Source organism: Ruditapes philippinarum, unplaced genomic scaffold, assembly GCF_026571515.1.
Source record: "Ruditapes philippinarum isolate M1 unplaced genomic scaffold, ASM2657151v2 ctg455_1_1_1_1, whole genome shotgun sequence".
NCBI classification, from domain to species: Eukaryota; Metazoa; Mollusca; class Bivalvia; order Venerida; family Veneridae; genus Ruditapes; species Ruditapes philippinarum.
In genome coordinates this window covers 373,814-392,184 of record NW_026863235.1, presented here as the reverse complement: position 1 = coordinate 392,184, position 18,371 = coordinate 373,814, and the positions used below count along the sequence as shown (strand labels likewise).

Below are 18,371 nucleotides of genomic sequence, written 5' to 3'. Positions count from 1 at the left end.
CTACATGCCTGTATGTCTGTATGTATGGTTTACAATTATGACCAAATCATTCAATTCAGAGATTGCATATATTTCACAAAATGTGTAATGTTTTCATGTCTCGGTTCACCTTACTAAATTCTGTATTTAAGTATTACATTTACTAATACTATCAATATTACATAAATTCTGTCAATCAATTTACTGTATTAGTTCTATTTATAGATTTTAAATATAAGAAGCCTAATTTATCTTACATACTGATAAACTTTATAACAAAGCAGTTTATGATAAATTGGCTGAAATAATTTGGAGTATTCAAATAGTAGCTAAAATAAAAAAAATGTTTTATGTCTTAATAGAAGTTATTTCTTCATAATTTCAGTTTCTGTGACCCAGAACTTCTTGAGTTAAAGAAGAAGAAACTTAGAATACAAATTAAATACTATGAATCACTTCTTAACAAAGAAAAATAGTGCATTCTACATGTAAAGCACTGTATATATCCCCTTATTAGATATTTTGAAATTTATAAGGTTAAACAATAAACTTAGAATATTAAAAACACTTCCTGAATTTACAAGATATTAATCTTGTCAAAAATCTAGGTCTGATTTAAGTTAATAAGAAGTATTCTCATATAAAAAAGGAATTCAACTTCTGCAATAGGTTTGCACTGAGAAACACTATTTTGTATCTTGATAATAAATTTTTTTTAAATCTTACCCAGTCAATTTTCAAGGTTGATTTTATAATTTATACAGATGCTGGGGTGGCATAAAAAAGATGTAAGGGCAATGATAGATATTTATTAAGAACTCAAAACTATTAAAATGCAATTTTAATACAGTTTCATTACTTTCTGTTCAATTTATAAATATAAAAGACAGTGGAAAATAGTTAAAATGATTTTTTTAAAAAGCCACTTCCAAGTGTGTAATAAACATCAGAGTCAATTTGTACTAAATTATCAATCAAGCTACTGTTATGACATGATGTCTGTTGACAGTCAAAGATTTCTGTCAACAAAATCTTTTCCCACAGAACAGATTTTAACAATGTTCAACTGAAATGATTCTTATGTGACCCTCTACAAATTTACATAAGATTTTTAAGAAGGGCACAAGTACTAAAATGGATTTATTCTAAAATTGATAGTCTTGTTTTAATAGATTTCAAGCCTGCAAGCTCTTAAACACAATTATTATACGGCCACCACTAAGTGGAGCATTATAATTTGGTCATGGTTCGATGATTTTTGTCAGAGTTATGCCCCCTTTTACTTTTAAAAAAAAGGAAATTTTCAGTTCCCATTCATTATCTCCCCAACGGTTGTAACATGCCTTGAACTTTGTATAAAAATAGTTTGTGTAAACATTGAATAGTTTTAAGGGCTTTGAACTTAAAATGAAAAAAATAATTTGTGCAAACAAATTTGGAACTACATTTAAAATATTAGAACATCTGAAATTTTGGCTGCATGAGGGGGCATCCATGGCATGACGGCACATTTCTAGTTAATGATGATGTTACCCCAAAATTTAATGGGGTCATATATTGAATATGACTGGTCATCTTATGAAATTTTACAGCAAAAGGTTGATCAATACAAAAGTTATTTAGAGGAAACCATTTTACAGTTTTAAGGTAAAAGTTACCTTGACCTTTGGACCCTGTCAACCCATTAATCAACAAGAGCTGTCACAGGAGACACAGCGAAGCTCGACTAATAAAATGCTGGACGCAGTAAGGAGGACAAAAACTATGAAAGAAAAATCAATTATGTATAATTAAGTATTAAGTTATAGTAAAAAATATAACATTTGTTAACATAAAATTCCAAAAGATCAAGGGGAAATAATCTAGAAATAATGTAAATATATTTTGAAGTATGAGGTTGATTCCTTAAGAAATAAAGAAGAAACAGTAAGAAATATTATTTTTTGAGGAAAATTCTAAGTTCAAGGGGAGATAAATCTGAAAAGATTGGTGCTAGAGTTATGACCCTTGTCACATACGATGGGGATGATGATAAGGTACATATATTTGAAGTATGAGGTTGATCCCTTTAGAAATTAAGAAGTATAAGTAAAAAAATAAAATCTTTTAGAAAATTCTAAGTTCAAGGGGAGATAAATCTGAACATATTGGTGCTAGAATTATGAACCTTGTCACATAAGATGTGGTTGATGATAAGGAACATATATTTGAAGTTTGAAGTTGATACCTAAAGAAATGACAAAGTTATAGTGAAAAATATTTTACTGCACCAAAACTTTAATCTAAAATCTGGACGCCGACGCCGGGCGAGTAGGACAGCTCTCCATATACTTCGTATAGTCGAGCTAAAAAAGCGTTTTCCACTTAATATTAGCAATCATTATATGAAATTTGTTGATCATGGGCCAAATGGAACTTAAGTTATACTTAAACAAATTTGCTAATGGAAGAACAGACAGAAGCTAGGGAGTGTAACATAAAATGCCCAAAATTTCTTCATGCCACATTCAGTACCATTTATTTGTTAATGAAAAAACAAAGTGTCAGATGTAACCACTAAAAATGTGATGCATTGAAGATAAATATGGAAACAAATCAGAAGCAATTTAGCTAATATCGGGTACAGCAGCATTAATTTGTTGATGTCAGTTGATAAAATCACTGTTTGGGATATGTTATTTTCTTAACTATATGAAAGTGCATTACTAAAATGAAATTATAAAATTTAAGAAAACATGCTCAGGCTTACTTTTTTATTATATAGAAACATTACTAAATCTTTTATATTGTTACAGACAAATAATTAAATAATCAATGTCGTATATCCAGATAAATTGTCACTTCATTTATATTGATGATTTATATAATATATATATATTATTGTCAAGCTTTACCAAATATATTTAACTTTGACATTATGTATAACATAAGATGTTAGTGATTAGTCATAACATGATCCATGATTTTATAACTGTTCAAATGAATGTGCATCTTCTTTGTCTTGAAGCAGCAAAATGAATATGGCATCCTCTGTCAAACCTGAAATTCAGGAAAATCTAAATCAATTACATGTATAAAGTTTTTTATTTTAAAATTACTGTTGAAAGTTCTGGTATGGCAAGGTTTTAAACAAATTTTGCCTGAAGCAGCCAACTTCATATGAAACTAAAATTATATGTGAAAAAATAACTTTTAATTAAAACTAGTATTTAATAGTTTTTGGTTTTATCAAAATAGTTGGTCAACTTTATATGTCATCTTAATAAGTTAAATGTTAATTTGACAAATATAAAGCAAAGAAGAAATATCTTTACTTAACCAATAACTAGGATATGTTATTAGGGGTGCTAACAAAAGGTTTATAGCTCACATCAGTTAATGCTTGTAAAATCTTAAATATTTAAGTAGAATAGTTTTACTGTTACAACATGTACAATACTTTTACTGTTAGTGTTACACATGTACACTTCAATTTATTATTGTTTAATTTTTCTTGCATAATTTGTAAAACAATATAGTCAAATACATGTGTACATGTAAGTTCTATGTATACTTGTTTATTATGATAGTGTGTATATATGTGATATGTAGGAAAGTACATTTGAGCCGCGTCACGACAAAACCAACATAGTGCGTTTGCGACCAGCATGGATCCAGACCAGCCTGCGCATCTGTGCAGTCTGATCAGGATCCATGCTGTTTGCTTACCAACCCTATTACAAATAGGGAAACTGATAGGGAACAGCATGGATCCTGATCAGACTGCGCGGATGCAAAGGCTGGTCTGGATCCATGTTGGTTGCAAACGCACTATGTTGGTTTTGTCGTGACGCGGCTCATTTCTATTTTCTTCATGAATAAACATATAAAACATTACAAACCAAATTGCTTTTCAATTATACTAACCGGAATTAAACATTTAAGCACTGCAATAGATGAAATATGGGAAGTTTGGCAATACACAATACCTTCCCACCTGAAATGTAAATTTAGGATTTGATAAAAGTATAATGACCAATAAGCAGCACTGAGTTTTTTTCTTTTTGGAATTTCTTGTTCATAAATCCTTCAAAAGAAAGTTTATCTGTGGCAAGGTATAAAAAAATTACCACATGCTATATTTATTATACTAGTATGCTAGAAATAAATTGAAATGAGTTTTACGACCACCAAAATACGGCATCAAATCACTATATTCTTATTATGAATTTTTCAATGCCATAAGTACACAGTTAACTGTTCACATGATATTGAAATGGTAAATAAATGATTCATAAAAGATAATTTAATATAACATTAAATTATGGTTAACAGAATTATTGTTACCTGTAAGATACATATTTAAGCTCTGCTCCCTCTAGAAATTGTTTGGCACATACATGTAGATTTCTACAGCCTTCAAATGTTAGATTGCTAGTTTTTATGCTGTTGTCCTTTCTGCAGAGATCTAGTTAAATGGGTTCTCCAGTTCATTAGACAAAATTTGTCACAAATGCTTGACACAAAATCTGTTAACATTGATTCTTAGCATCAACATGTTGAAGAATAGTTCCATGTATTAATTACTTCTCTTCAGAAAATATCATTCTGCACAATGCTATGTAAAGTTTAAATTAAGTTCCCTTGTTGAATAGGTGTAACTGAAGAATTGTTAAAATTTACAGTGGTTTTTGACTAGTTAAACAATTTCAAATGTTTGTATAGTGTCACCTCTGATCCGACATATTGCTATACTTTTTGGTTTCAATTGTTACAATCTTTCAATGAATGTCAAATTTCGAAACTAGGGATTTCACTCCCAAGACGTTTCACTATTGAGACGTTTCACTCCCAAGACGGTTAACACCTAGACGTTTCACTCCCATTTTGTCAATTGTATGGACGTTTCACTCCCATTTTTTAGATGTTTTTATTAAGAAAATTTATTTTCATTATGAAGGGGAAATTCAATTTAATGATTCATTTTGTTGAATTTGAGAGTATTGTTAAGAAGAATTTATGAATTTGAAGAATGATTATAAAAGTATAATTTTTCTGAAATATAACAGAATGTGCAAATAATTATGATCTATACAGTATAGTATCAGCTCAGAAAAGTGAATTTTGTTGACATAAGTCATAATTATGATGAATTATTAGAAGATTATCATTATAGTCATTTAAATAAGGGTTGAATGATAAGAGGTTTAAATGAAAGAAAAATGTCTGAAATATTGTTTTTATTTTAAGAGTAACGACATGAGAAAATTCCATTTATAATAAATCAAGAAAGATACATATGTAATAGAATAACAAAATGAAAATGTTCATGAACAACAAAGACACATTGTAAGTACCAGTTTGAATATTGAAACCACTACCTGTACAGTATTAGATAATATCAATATATAAAATATATTTATTAGTTTTTTTTGTAAATATATTTATCAATGAAATGCAGAAAATGTGCATAGAATTAATTATTCTTTTAAATTATTTCTTTATCAATTTATTGAACAGTAGCCATTAAACAAACTTAGGTAATTGTGGTGTTAACAGTAATCTCATCACCTAATTAGTTGTATAAACACTAAGACCGTCAATGAGCAGTTTGACATCACTATTAGCATCATCAGTTATTAATTATTTGTTTATTTATTGGACCATTGAAATATTTTTAGACAATGTTCAGCCAATTAAAACCATAGTCATGGAAACAGAAACTCCTCCATAAGTTTTGGTTATAAATTATAACAAAAATAAAATAATATTTTATCAGATAAGCATATTTAATATATTATGTAAGATTATCTACAGATTTTTTTTTACTTACTGATGTAAAAATATACTTAATGCAAAGAAAATCACTTATAAATTATTATCATTAACATCTTTAGAGAATTGCAACTTTCATACAATTATATCCGGTGACAGTCATATATGATATCCTTCCCTAAGTAAGAATAAATATCTGAAAAGATATGAGATCAAAGATCTCTCTAATCAAGTAAAAAAAAAAAAAAAAAAAAAAAAACGTTAACAATTATGATATACAAACTTTCATTTTTCTAGTAAAATTAAGGTCTATTGTAGTAATATCATAAGTATCAAAATCATTTTGGTATAAAATGGGAGTGAAATGTCTTCAAGACGTTTCACTCCCATTTGGGAGTGAAACGTCTTGGTGTGAACCGTCTTGGTGTGAACCGTCTCAATAGTGAAACGTCTGTCTACCATTTCATTTTGTGGGTCCATCTGGACCTATACTTGTACACTTTAGTCAGTATTAGCCTATCTAATTCCTTATAGTACATGTGGAATGGATTTAATTAGTGGATTATAAGTTTTATAACAAACTCCAGATATAATCTATCTATCTATCTCTGAGTACTGCCAACCCCTCTCGCGAGTGTTATAGGCAGGAAATTGTGCGCGTCGGGTAATCTACACCTCCTTGTCCAAAACCATCAAGTGTCCATTTTCACTGCTTGAAATTCAAATTATTTTACATCTGTTTTGATAAGTATATAGCAACCACTTATCTCATAGATTCTATATGTCACACTTTATTCATCACATAATTTAACATATATCCGGATACTGAACATCCGAAAACTGCAACTTTGATATTTGAATATCGTTCACCTTCAGCCACTGGTACATGATAAAATATTTATCGTCTGGTTAAATCTCACATCATCCTTGAAATATTCCTTATTTTATAATCAAACTTAAATGTTTGCTATTCGCGTCTTTACATTTAAATTTAACATTTATTGACGTGAAGATGTCAAGGTAAAATTCATGACTAAAAGTCGGTTTCGTACGTACGGTAAATTCACGGACCCTATATTAACGGGTAAATAAAAAACGGAGCAGTGTACTAGTCATAAAATGATGTGTTTGACAATTCTCCCTACCTTTTAAGAACAATAAAAGGACTTTCAGACACAAATATTGGATAGAGCTAACGCTTGGACGCCATTTTGTTTCCTGTAAATTTTCCCTTAAAAAATTCCTTAAAAGTTAAGGGAGCATAGGAGGTATCTTAAAAGTTAAGGAGAAATTCGACAGAATTTAAGGGAATTTTGACTTAAGATTTTTTATGAATAAGACTTAAGATTTTCCTTAAAACTTAAGGGAAAATTGTATGATTTTAAGGGAAAACTTCAAGTTAAGGGGAAAATTTTCACTTAAGATTCTTTATGAATACGGCCCCTGGAACTTAAATTGCAAAGTAATTTAAATTCTGGTTTAATCCTTCAAGACATTTGACTCATGTAATTTTTGTTCGCTGATAATATGGCATTACTTTCTGAAAAGGCTCTAGATCTTCAGTGTTCATTAAATAAACTTCATGAATATTGTAATACGAGTGCATATGATTTAGAAGTGAATGTAATCAAAACGAAAATAGCAGGGGGAGAGGTGGTTTAAACAGCCACTGCACCATTGATCAGTGATTTTCGAAGAAAAAAGGTGGAGCTATATATTGTCATGACCTTCTTTCATCGGTGTCGGCGTTACTACTTACATGTAGTATACCTTTTCGTTGTGGTCCGTTTTCTCGGAAACTATAAAAGCTACAATGTAATGAATTTAAACATTGAATACATGTTTATAAGCATAATGTAAATAAAACAAAAATAGTAGCTTTTTAAAGGAGAGGTGGTTTAAGAGCACGGGAAACTTGTTATATGGTCAAGAAAATATAGAGATTGTAAATGATTTTAATTGTCTATGTGTCGCATTGAATTATACAGGCAGGCCAACTTTAAATATTCAAACTTTATATGGTAAAGTTTTTGTTTTTTGTTTTTTTAAATGTTCAAAATGATTTAGTGGCAAATTTGACAAAATATGAAACAAAACTAAAAGTAGCATAACAGTTGTGTAACTCTTTTAACCCATCCAAGAGTAAATGGGTAAATGGTGCATTTACAAGTCAAATCAAAATAACTTCAGATTTTGCCAGTGTTGTATTCAATTTTATAGTCTAACTTTCGTGACTCACAGAAAATTCTATAAATATTCATTGGAATATATCGTTAACGTTCAATTGATAATCAGAGTGAGACAGTTTTTTTATATTTTAAGCAGTTGTTACGTTTTATCCTAACAATTTTCATTATCAATTATTGGTCAAAGCCCATTATAATAGTGAATATTTTGAAATATCAACTGGACAACGAAAAAATAAGCATAATGTCACTTTAATTGTTGGTTTTATTTTAATGTATGCAAGTGAAGTATACATTTTTTTTTGTAAATCAATATAATTTGAAAACATTCATATTTGAAATTTTGTTAAACTATCCTTGGTGTTAGAAAATCTACAAATAATGTAGCTGTGTATGATAGAAACAATTATGTTCGGAATGTACAAAATTGGTTAATTAAGATATTTAGTTCAAGTAATATTGTTATGAATCATGTAGGTCTAATAGTATACAAATGGTTGCAAAAGTACGAAGTGTTATAGAAAAATACGGCTTTTTTGGATCAGTTTATTGTTGTTTTTAAACAGAGTACTGACACGATATAGGTTATACTACACCAACATGTTTGTAAGTCATATACTAAGTGCTCAGTTATTATATATTTTCGTCGGTAGTTTATATCTATACTTTACATACAGCACCGGAGGAATAATAATAATAATAATAATAAAGATAATAAGGATAATAATAATAAAGCCACTGCATCATTGATAAGTGATTTTCGAAGAAGAAAAAAGTGGAGCTATTGTCATGACCTTATTTCATTGGTGTTGGCGTTAGTTTACTTTTTCGTTGAAGTCTGTTTTGTGAGAAACTGTAAAAGCTACAATGTATTGAATTTAAACATGGAATACATGTTTATTAGCATGAAAAAAACAAAACAACAACAAACAACAACAAAAAAACAACAACAAAAAACGGCGTCATTTCAAGAGGGCAGATGATCCTAAAATCATTTTTTGCAAAGTTATGCACGTTTTCAACTAAGCTACATTTTTTATTCATTTTTTTGCTGATGTTCATTTCTCGAAAATCGCTCAAAACTGAAATACTTGTAAATCTTAAAATTGAAATGTATTTCTAATAGGCTGGAAACCATACAATTTATGTTTGATAAATTATACGTTTCCTTTTTTGACTTTGAATTTCTTGGCTAACATGTCTATTTCAGTGAATTTCTCAAAACTATCAAAGGTCTTCACTTAGTAAAGCTTGGAGGACTTGTTCATTGTCAAATTTGAAAACCATAAAATTCTATGGAGCAGATCGTCTTTTAAGTCATTTTGCTTAATTATTTCCATTTCCTATATAGAAAATTTGTCTTTTCTATCTCCACTTCTCAGAAAAACAAATTAATAAATTTTAAACTTGAAATCCTGGTATGATGTGTACACTATCAAGAGAGGATAAGTCCGCACTTTCGCAGCATTATACTCACTTTTCTGTTTTCCGTTCATAAAAATTTCCAGCAGCGAGCTGTCCGCGAACTGGATTTTGTTATTTCTTTGACCCTTCCGAGCAACGATATTTAGCAGTGAGGCTCTGTCCGGTGCATTGTGCACAGAGCGGGATGTTGAGACGCATTGCTTGTGAGATGATTTCTTTACAATAATACATAGGAGAGCATGTTTCACAGTGATGATTAAACACATCTCTTATATCTAATAAAAGAGCCATTTTACATAATGCTAGAGTTTTTGTTGCAAAGTGTCCATATACAAGCCCAAAACCCTATGGTAAATTTAGTTCAAATTTTGCATACAAATGTCCTTTCTGGAATGCAACAGAACTATGTTGGTAATCTTTCAGTTCCTGATTGTGCCCTTTCGGGATATATTACCTAAATTAAAGTTTTGATGTATTTTACAACGATATTCGGTGAACTTTTCAAATCTTTTCCTTTCAACTTGAATTTAATTCTAATTTGAATAAAGAATGGACTTATTTTCAAATTCTTACATTTTATTTTTTTATTCACTAGCCGTCGGATGTACATATTTAAAAATACATTGAGTATGTCTTTTTTTCTCAAAAAGGAAATAAGACTATATCAAAGTGTGCGATTTTACTTGTTTACGTGCAAAAGACTTCTTAACAGAGTGGCATAAATGAAATTTATTACATTTCTGTCTGTGAATAAAACTGGTTTTAATTATCTGACGTGTTATTCACTTTCTTTCAACTTCGCTAAAGTTAATCCCCGTTCCCTTATACAGAGAAATCTTAGTCCGAAACGTGATAAATTATACTGTAAAAGTGACCGAACGGCAAAAACATGGCGTAAATCACTAAAGCCACAAAGCTACCCATTAGGTAATCTTTGTAAAGACTAATTGTTAGATATATATCTCTTGAATAAGGGCCCTTATCTATATACCGATATGGAATGAAATTGGGGCAAAGCAAACTTGAAGAGCTGTTTCATAAATCACGCATAAAAACCGCACGATTCTTTTCATCATTTCATACCTTATTAACCCTTATATCTAAAATCATGCCTGGGGGTATATCCAACTAATGATTTAACCCAGATTATATTCTGTCATGCTAAATAAGTTAATTTCTTGTCTGTTTATGTATCTCATGGCACTTTGATGATGAAGTCATTTTTACAGACCTTGGCTAGAAAGTAGACCTTGACACTTGCTTTGGAAAGCCCCACTAAGGTTAAATAAAAAAAACCCTAAAAACCATAAAATTTGAAATTCATATGAATATCAACTGATCGAGGCACTTAAAGCGTGAAAAAAAAATATAATAAGGAATTATACTCAGTATCAAATTAAAAAAAATATATATACTAATTCTAAGCCTGATTTAAAACCGTTTATAATTCCACATATACATCCGATTGTATTGTGAAACATGTGTACATGTGAAATATGTTCCCCACATTTTTTGATACAGTCTCCAATTGAATATACATGATTTTGACAGAATTACTTCTCCTATTTGGAAAAAAGGGATTTAATAAATTATTTTAAATCATTTGAAAGACGGTCCATTATATATTTTTGCACGATAAAGTATAACTTTGATACCATCCTTTCTTGTTGCTATGGAAACTAAATAAATGTCACATCATTTTAATTGTCTGAATGCTTCACCCTTAACTTGCAGGAACCCGAAGGTGATTAGCTTCTACTACCATTATAGAGGCGGCCCAGCCTGCACGTTTTTACTCCATCAACATGTTGGCCTACAATTATAGAGGCGGCCCAGCCTGCACGTTTATACTGCATCAACATGATGGCCTACAATTATAGAGGCGGCCCAGCCTGCACGTTTATACTGCATCAACATGTTGGCCTCTCAATGTTTGTATTTTGTTACTGCAAAACCTTAAACTTTGATTCCATCGATGTTCAAAGGTGTGAAATTTTAAAGGTTATAGGTTGAAACAATTAAATTACTAAATAAGTTCAGATCGAAGATTCAACACATTTCTGTGTTGTGTAGACCCACTGGGCAAGTGGGTGTATAATTTTTCTTCTGTGTAACTTCTCAAATCGTATTTGATTCTTGCTATTATATAGGCATGTATAAGCTAGGGTTTTATATTATTCAATGAATGTATGACCGGATGACCGCTGTCTAAAGTAATATCAATTTCTTTCATGTACTAGAATAGATCATTAAAGGTGGTCTATAGGACTTAAATGACCAAAAACAGACATGTTCCAGAACACAGGTGTCTTTTTATTATGGTAACCTTTAGCGACAATGGTCACAATATAGAAATAATGTTAATTTAATTCAAAACTGTAAATACAATATTGGTGTTGGCTTGACCCGGTAAACCTCATTTATAATAGCACATCCTTAGACTGTCATCTCTCACCCCAAAATAAACTTTATTATTGCCATGTCAAAATCCCTGCATGATATATATGCCACTGATATGAAAATAAGACGTATGAAAGTGAATTTTCGATACACTAGACAAGATAAGACACTTTAGCGGAAGAAAATATATATCTTTTTCTGCGTTCGATTTGTTGAGATTCTGAGCACTTTAACTACAAATCTTTTCAATTTGTGGCCCACACAGGAAGGATACAATGGTTCGTGCTAAACAACTCTAAAAAGCTAAGCATGCAAACAAATGATTTGTGAATCCTGGGATTTGTTATTTCATTCTTTACATCGAGTAAAGTTGTAGATGTCATAGTAAAAAGTACATTCTTTATATACATACAATTATGTTTTTAGAAACCGGAAGTACAAAATGCATACCTGTAGACAATATTGGCGGATTTGGTTATAACTGTTTGACATTGGACATCCTTAAATTCATGATGATTGTCATACATATATTTCAATCATAATATTATCGAAACATAATTTACTTCCCACTGATGTTAAATAAATACATTTTAAATATTACACCCTCTGTCTCTGTTTTCATCAATATGGTCACGTGGTAGAATCATTTTCAATCCCTTTTAACTTCGAGGCGATTATGAAACATCGACGAGGTGTCCTAAATTATTTAACTATTTGAGCTGTTTATAATAAGCGCTTTTGACTTAATCTTAGGAAATAGAAATGAAATGTCTTAGAAACACCAGCAAATTCAATTATGTCAATGTATACGTATAGGGAATTTAGATATCAATTCAGGCAGTAACTTTTAACGATCCAAGTTCTCGTTCTGGAAAAAAAATGAACTCAACAGTTTGTACGGTTTGGAATGGCAAAGAAGCATCTTTGTTTTGTTATGTGGCATTCATACAATTGTAGGGCTGACACGTTAATAAAATAACAGAATACATAATATGCAAAAACAATTTTATTAAAACAACAACCAAAACAAAAAACAAATGATATAATTTACAAACATTACATATCATATGTATAATAATTTCACAATTAATTTAAAATAAATACTTAAATAGCATTATGCAATAATGATCACACTTCAGATCATATAAGAAATTTCAAAAGCTTTATTATAATTACATAAAGAAAGTCTGTATCTTTACCGTTAGCAGACATACTTGCACGTTTTATATTATTCAGAATGTACTTATTTCAAATTAGTTCCCTCGGAACAAAAATTAATAAAAGAAAATCTGATATTGACACTTTAACAAAACTTAATTCATTTTGGTACTGTAAACAAAACTTTATTTTTGGTACTGTAACAAAACTTTATTTTTGGCACTGTAACAAAAAATTATTCGACAATGAGCCAGTTACATATACACAGTATTTATATTTTTTTAAATAAAAATAGCTACAAACATTTCGAAATTTAACCATTTTCATGGAAACATATTGCCTGAATAAAACAATAATTGGCTTTTAAGACAAACAAAACATAAATAATACTGTTTGAAAAAAAAAAATATCCAGAGAGTCTCTGAGAATAGAAAAGTGACATCAATGTACAAAAGAGAAACAAACGCACTTCTGCATGATAGGAAATAATTAAAACATATTCATATAAGATTGAAATAGATCAAACGAATATGCTTCTACAAAACAAAACTTAAATATCAGATACACTTAAGACTTTAACAATTTATCTTATAGAAATAATGTATCATTTTTCGAACCCGTCTAGTAAATAATCAGTTATCAATAAAGTCTTTAAAGGGACTATATTGTGTGCCGCTCATTTTCAGTATTTGATCATATAATCCACACAACTAAAATGCATAGTTTTAAATCCAAACACAGACAGCAAAATAACTGTAAGTAAATGGACACTAGTTAAAATAATTACAACACTGCATTTATAAAAGTATTATTTCTCATAACTATAATATATAATATAAAGTGCGTTTTAATTGCGATATTGAAAAAAAGTAAACTGTCCCGACACTTCTCGTTAATCACAAAATGACTGACTGTTGCTTGAATTTAAAACTAAATTTTTAATTCTTCACAAAAAATCGTATCTATTTAAGATAACTTTCAAAGCTTACTGCAAATACTTTATCTTGAATTTCTACTTTATTGAAGTGATTATACCCCCTATGTAAACGAATTAAACAATGATATAATCATCAGCTCTTGAACCTAAAGCCGACCTGTAAGAAATTATTTTTCAAATAAACATAACGGCTGATTAAAAGAGTCAAAAACAAATATTAATAGGCAATTAAATATTTTCATTTGATAAATTTACGAAAATGAAACAAGTTAAATAGCTGATCAAGATATTTAGCAGTTTAAAATAAGTTAAAAATTTACACAGATTTGGTCATTTAAGGCCATTGGAAAAGTTTCAAGGCTTTTTTGTTTTAAACGAGGCTTTAGAATTTTTACCGCTCATACACCAAATCTTTTGAAATAGAGTCTATAAACACTACACTTTCCAGTTTATAAATAAATATAGGTAAAATAAAAGTTAAAAAAGTCACAAAAATATCATGACACTTTAAAATGGGTATATGTCACCATTAAAAAGCCAGACCGGCCTGTACGTCTGTGCAACTTTTTTTTGACAAAATCTATCTACATTTTTGTAGTTAAATACTTAATTTTCTAATCTTTGATGAAATAAATACTCTTGCCCTTTAGAAATAATTATATATTAATACGTATATAATATATACATGTATATATAATCATATTTATTTATATGATATTATTACCGCTGATTGATAAAAACCCCACTCAAACCACATTATGTCGTGGCATCATTCCACTTCAACGACACATACCTGGATTTTTAATTTGTTTAACATCTTGTCAAGAAGACGATCTATTATGGTAAAAATGATTTTGTTTGAATAGGATGGATAGTTATCAAAAGCATCTATTACTAAAGTAAAAAACAAACATTTTGCAATCATTTATGACTGCTTCGTTCAGTTCCGGTATAGATAGTTGATGTAAACGATTCTTTACTCTAGCGGTGTCCACAAAAAATGAGCAATATATATGTCTTCATTAATGTAAAAGTTCAAACGTTCGCTTTCATCTTTTGGTCTTTCCTCACAGCGTAAATCGTTAATCCAATTTTCGCTTCTTCATATCATTCACATAGAAGATATTTTTCTCGTGCCCTGTCTCACCGTATTTTTTTTATAAATCAAAATCGTCTTCAAATGGTGAAATCTTGTTTTTCTCATTGTTTTGTTTTTTCTTACAAAACATTACGATGATGCAGATAATTCCTACAATTGTACCTCCTCCGGCAGCCGATGCCGCCATAAGACCATAATTTATAGGATTCTCTTTAATCACCGTTTCGCCACTACCACGACCACCACCATCACTACTAACGTCACCGTTACCGCCCTCGCCGCTCTCTGACTTTGTGTTTGTTTCTACCTTTTTGGTATGAGGGTAATCTATTGAATCAATAGGTCCTAGTAAATCGATGTTTATCGTAGTTTTTGGTGGTTTCGCGCTCTGTTGCTGGTTAGGGTTTAAGCCCGGTTGCGTTGCACCGGCGGCCGGTTTTTGCGTTAAAGCGGACGATAAAGGTATAGAAGTTGACTTCACGGCGGCTTGAGGTTTTGTTGATTTTACAGCGACAGTTGACGGTGTTGTGGTTGTTGTTGTCGTTGTAGTAGTAGAAGTAGTAGTTGAGGTACTTGTTGTTGATGTTGAAGTCGTGGTAACAATCACGTGTACATTGACCTTCAGATCTCCATGCGCGGTAGCATTGTATGCCGACATCGTCCAGTCACCATCATCTTCTAAAGCAACGCTAGAGATAGTTAGCGTCCCGTTTTCATTTATTTCGTATTTTCCACTCGATGTATTTCTGCCATCAATTACATGACCGTCGGGCCGGATGAATTTTACCTCTGGAATAGGATCACCTTCGTATTCACAATGTATTGTAAGTCTGTGATTTACGTCCAGCGAATACTTTGGCTGATCGCATCTAACGACTTTTGGTGGAATACAAACAAAATTCTCTTCAGGAACATTGACAAAAGAGTGAAATCTGAGTTTCTGAGGTCCATTACATATGATTTCACTAGTGTCGGTACGACTAGAAACGAATTTGTCTGGAAGTTCCCTTAGCCAAAGCAATTGACAGTTACATTGCCACGGATTTTCAGAAAAATGGACAGTGTCCATATTCTTTAACACTGGTTTCAGCTCAACTGGAAGTCCAATAAGTTGATTCCCATTAAGATCTAAAGTTTTTAGAGATTTCAGCGGTGCAAAAACATCTTGATGTATCTTCTTTATCCCGTTTATATATAGTTTTAAAATTTTCAGTTGCGTCACAGTTGTGAATAAATCTGAATCTAATGTTTGAAGATTCATGTTTCCAAGATTGAGCTCTTCTAATCCTGACACGTGCGTAAAAACTGATTTGTCTAATTTACAATTCGTATTCCCAGAAAGATCAAGCGTTCTTAACTTAGGAAGTCCTTTAAAAGAGTCTGCTGTGATGCTTTTGATCTCGTTATCTGCCAAACTTAAATCGTGCAGGTTTTGTAACAACGAGAAAGCTTCATCTTGAACTGACTGTACACCACTGAAAGTGATCATCAGAGTGAACAAGGATTTTGTAGATTGAAAATCTGTTTTACTTATAGTCGAAATTGAATTCTTTTGAGAATCAGATCCTGATATTGAAAGATATTCCGTTGAAGCGTCTAGTCCCGTTGGGAACGAAGTGAAACCCGATTCACATTTAGAAGCCTTTCCTCTGCACCTACAGTTTGTCGGGCAGGACATCACGCTCGTTTTTTCGACCGATCCAATCAATATCACAACAAATATAGTTAAAATTAGAAAATTCTTCATCTTTAGGTACATGATTGTCAACATTTAGCTCACTTTATTTAAGTCTCTTTACGTTTCTCCTGTATAGTTATTTATTTTACAGCCTTCCCTTTGCCGTTTTCTTCTCCGTTTTGTTTTATTGGCTGCAAATAAATATTTGCTCGATAAGCATAAAAAGATTTCTAACAATCTTTAGAGGTCTATGCAAGTAATTCCTTTCAAAAAGTGTTCGTCTTAAAATGAAACCCGAATTCAATCTTTCGTAATTTATGGAAACCTGAGAATTATTAGCACAAAAGTGGCAGGATTTACAGCTTTTATCTGTAATCGGTATAAAATGTTTCTTAAATCAAAATCACCGCCTGTGATTTTATATCAAATGTTCATAAATAACCCCGCCTTGTGATGTCAATCATTACCAATAAACCAATGCAGTTGAATACATTTCAATATGATATTGGTCAACGTAAATTTAGATAAGGCTAAATTGTAAACACATATTGTAAGCATTACGTTATCGAAATAAAAAGAATCCAAAAACAAATAGATTTGAATTTGATTAAAATTGAAATTTGACTAGACTAGTAAATAAGGATAACAGCATAAAAATAAACAAACATGATTTTCGTCAGAGAATTAATTAGCAGCGCTTTTTATGTCAAGATGTCGACAGAAGAATAATGATAATAATGTTCCCCATCGGAAATTCGTATTTTTTTCTGAATATTGTTTTCATTTTAGTAAATTTCGAAAGTGGTTCAAACAGAAATCAAACAAACTCATCGCATTTTGTATACTTTATTTTGAAACTTTCCTTAAACTTTATTTATTTATTGACGTGTGTTTGTCAAAAAAAGTTTATATTGTCATCAACTTCTTATGCAAATCATTTGAAATTTAAACGGAAGTGAATTATATATCTGATTTACTATGGTTTTCTAATACGTGTATTTTTTTATATTTTTTTAAGCCTTTTTTGCAGAAACACTTCTTCTTTTTACTTACAAGAAAAATAAAAGTATTATTTATAATAATCGATGATGAATATGTTTGTTAATTTACCATATTATCAGTCTTAAAGTTTCGTATGGCCAATAGTTTTGAAGTCATCATTACTAACGAATAAATATGCATTATTATATACATTAATTATGTTTCTTGTCTTAAGGCAAGAAATATGGAAATATTCTATATGTATTAATATATATTTTGTTTATTTGCGTGGTAAATGTACGTTATTTCGCATAGGTTTAAAACTTTAAACATATATCATGTACATGATTTGGTTAACGTTTAAGTCAAATGGTATGCAAATACCAAGAAAGTCAAACGCATAATTTATGTATTTATATTGGGACAGTTTGGCGTTACGACATTCTCCGATATTGTCTTGTTATGTTAAGTAATTCGTATGTATGTTTTGTGTGTCGACATTTGCACTTTCGTTTTCTTGTATTGTGCTATTATCATGCCATCATGGTCTTATAAGCCTTATTTGATTATGGGTATTGTACCGCCAAAATGTTACTTGGCGATGAACATGTATATGTTTTTGCCAATAAATTATTTGACTTGACTTGACTTGGCTTGTATTGAATAAGATATATCTATATATCAATGATTAAAGAAAGAAATCGTACAAAAGTTAGCGATAGCCAGTTGTAGAAAAGTTGTGTGTTCAGTATCTCGTAAATGCTCAAATATAAT

General features: G+C 30.5%; 1 protein-coding gene and 1 long non-coding RNA gene across 2 annotated transcripts; both read right to left on the bottom strand.

The window, feature by feature from the left end:
* Positions 1 to 2,723: 2,723 nt before the first annotated feature.
* LOC132721545 (uncharacterized) lies at positions 2,724 to 5,009 on the bottom strand. The gene is made up of 3 exons (XR_009624475.1): positions 4,306 to 5,009; positions 3,886 to 3,955; positions 2,724 to 3,018 (listed from the first exon to the last, which is right to left on the bottom strand). It is a non-coding gene; the product is annotated as an uncharacterized LOC132721545 (long non-coding RNA).
* Positions 5,010 to 12,737: 7,728 nt separating this feature from the next.
* Positions 12,738 to 17,022, bottom strand: LOC132721553 (leucine-rich repeat and fibronectin type-III domain-containing protein 5-like). The gene has a single exon (XM_060705877.1). The coding sequence runs from the start codon at positions 16,707 to 16,709 to the stop codon at positions 14,997 to 14,999; it is 1,713 nt and encodes a 570-aa protein (XP_060561860.1). The 5' UTR covers positions 16,710 to 17,022; the 3' UTR covers positions 12,738 to 14,996.
* Positions 17,023 to 18,371: the final 1,349 nt, after the last annotated feature.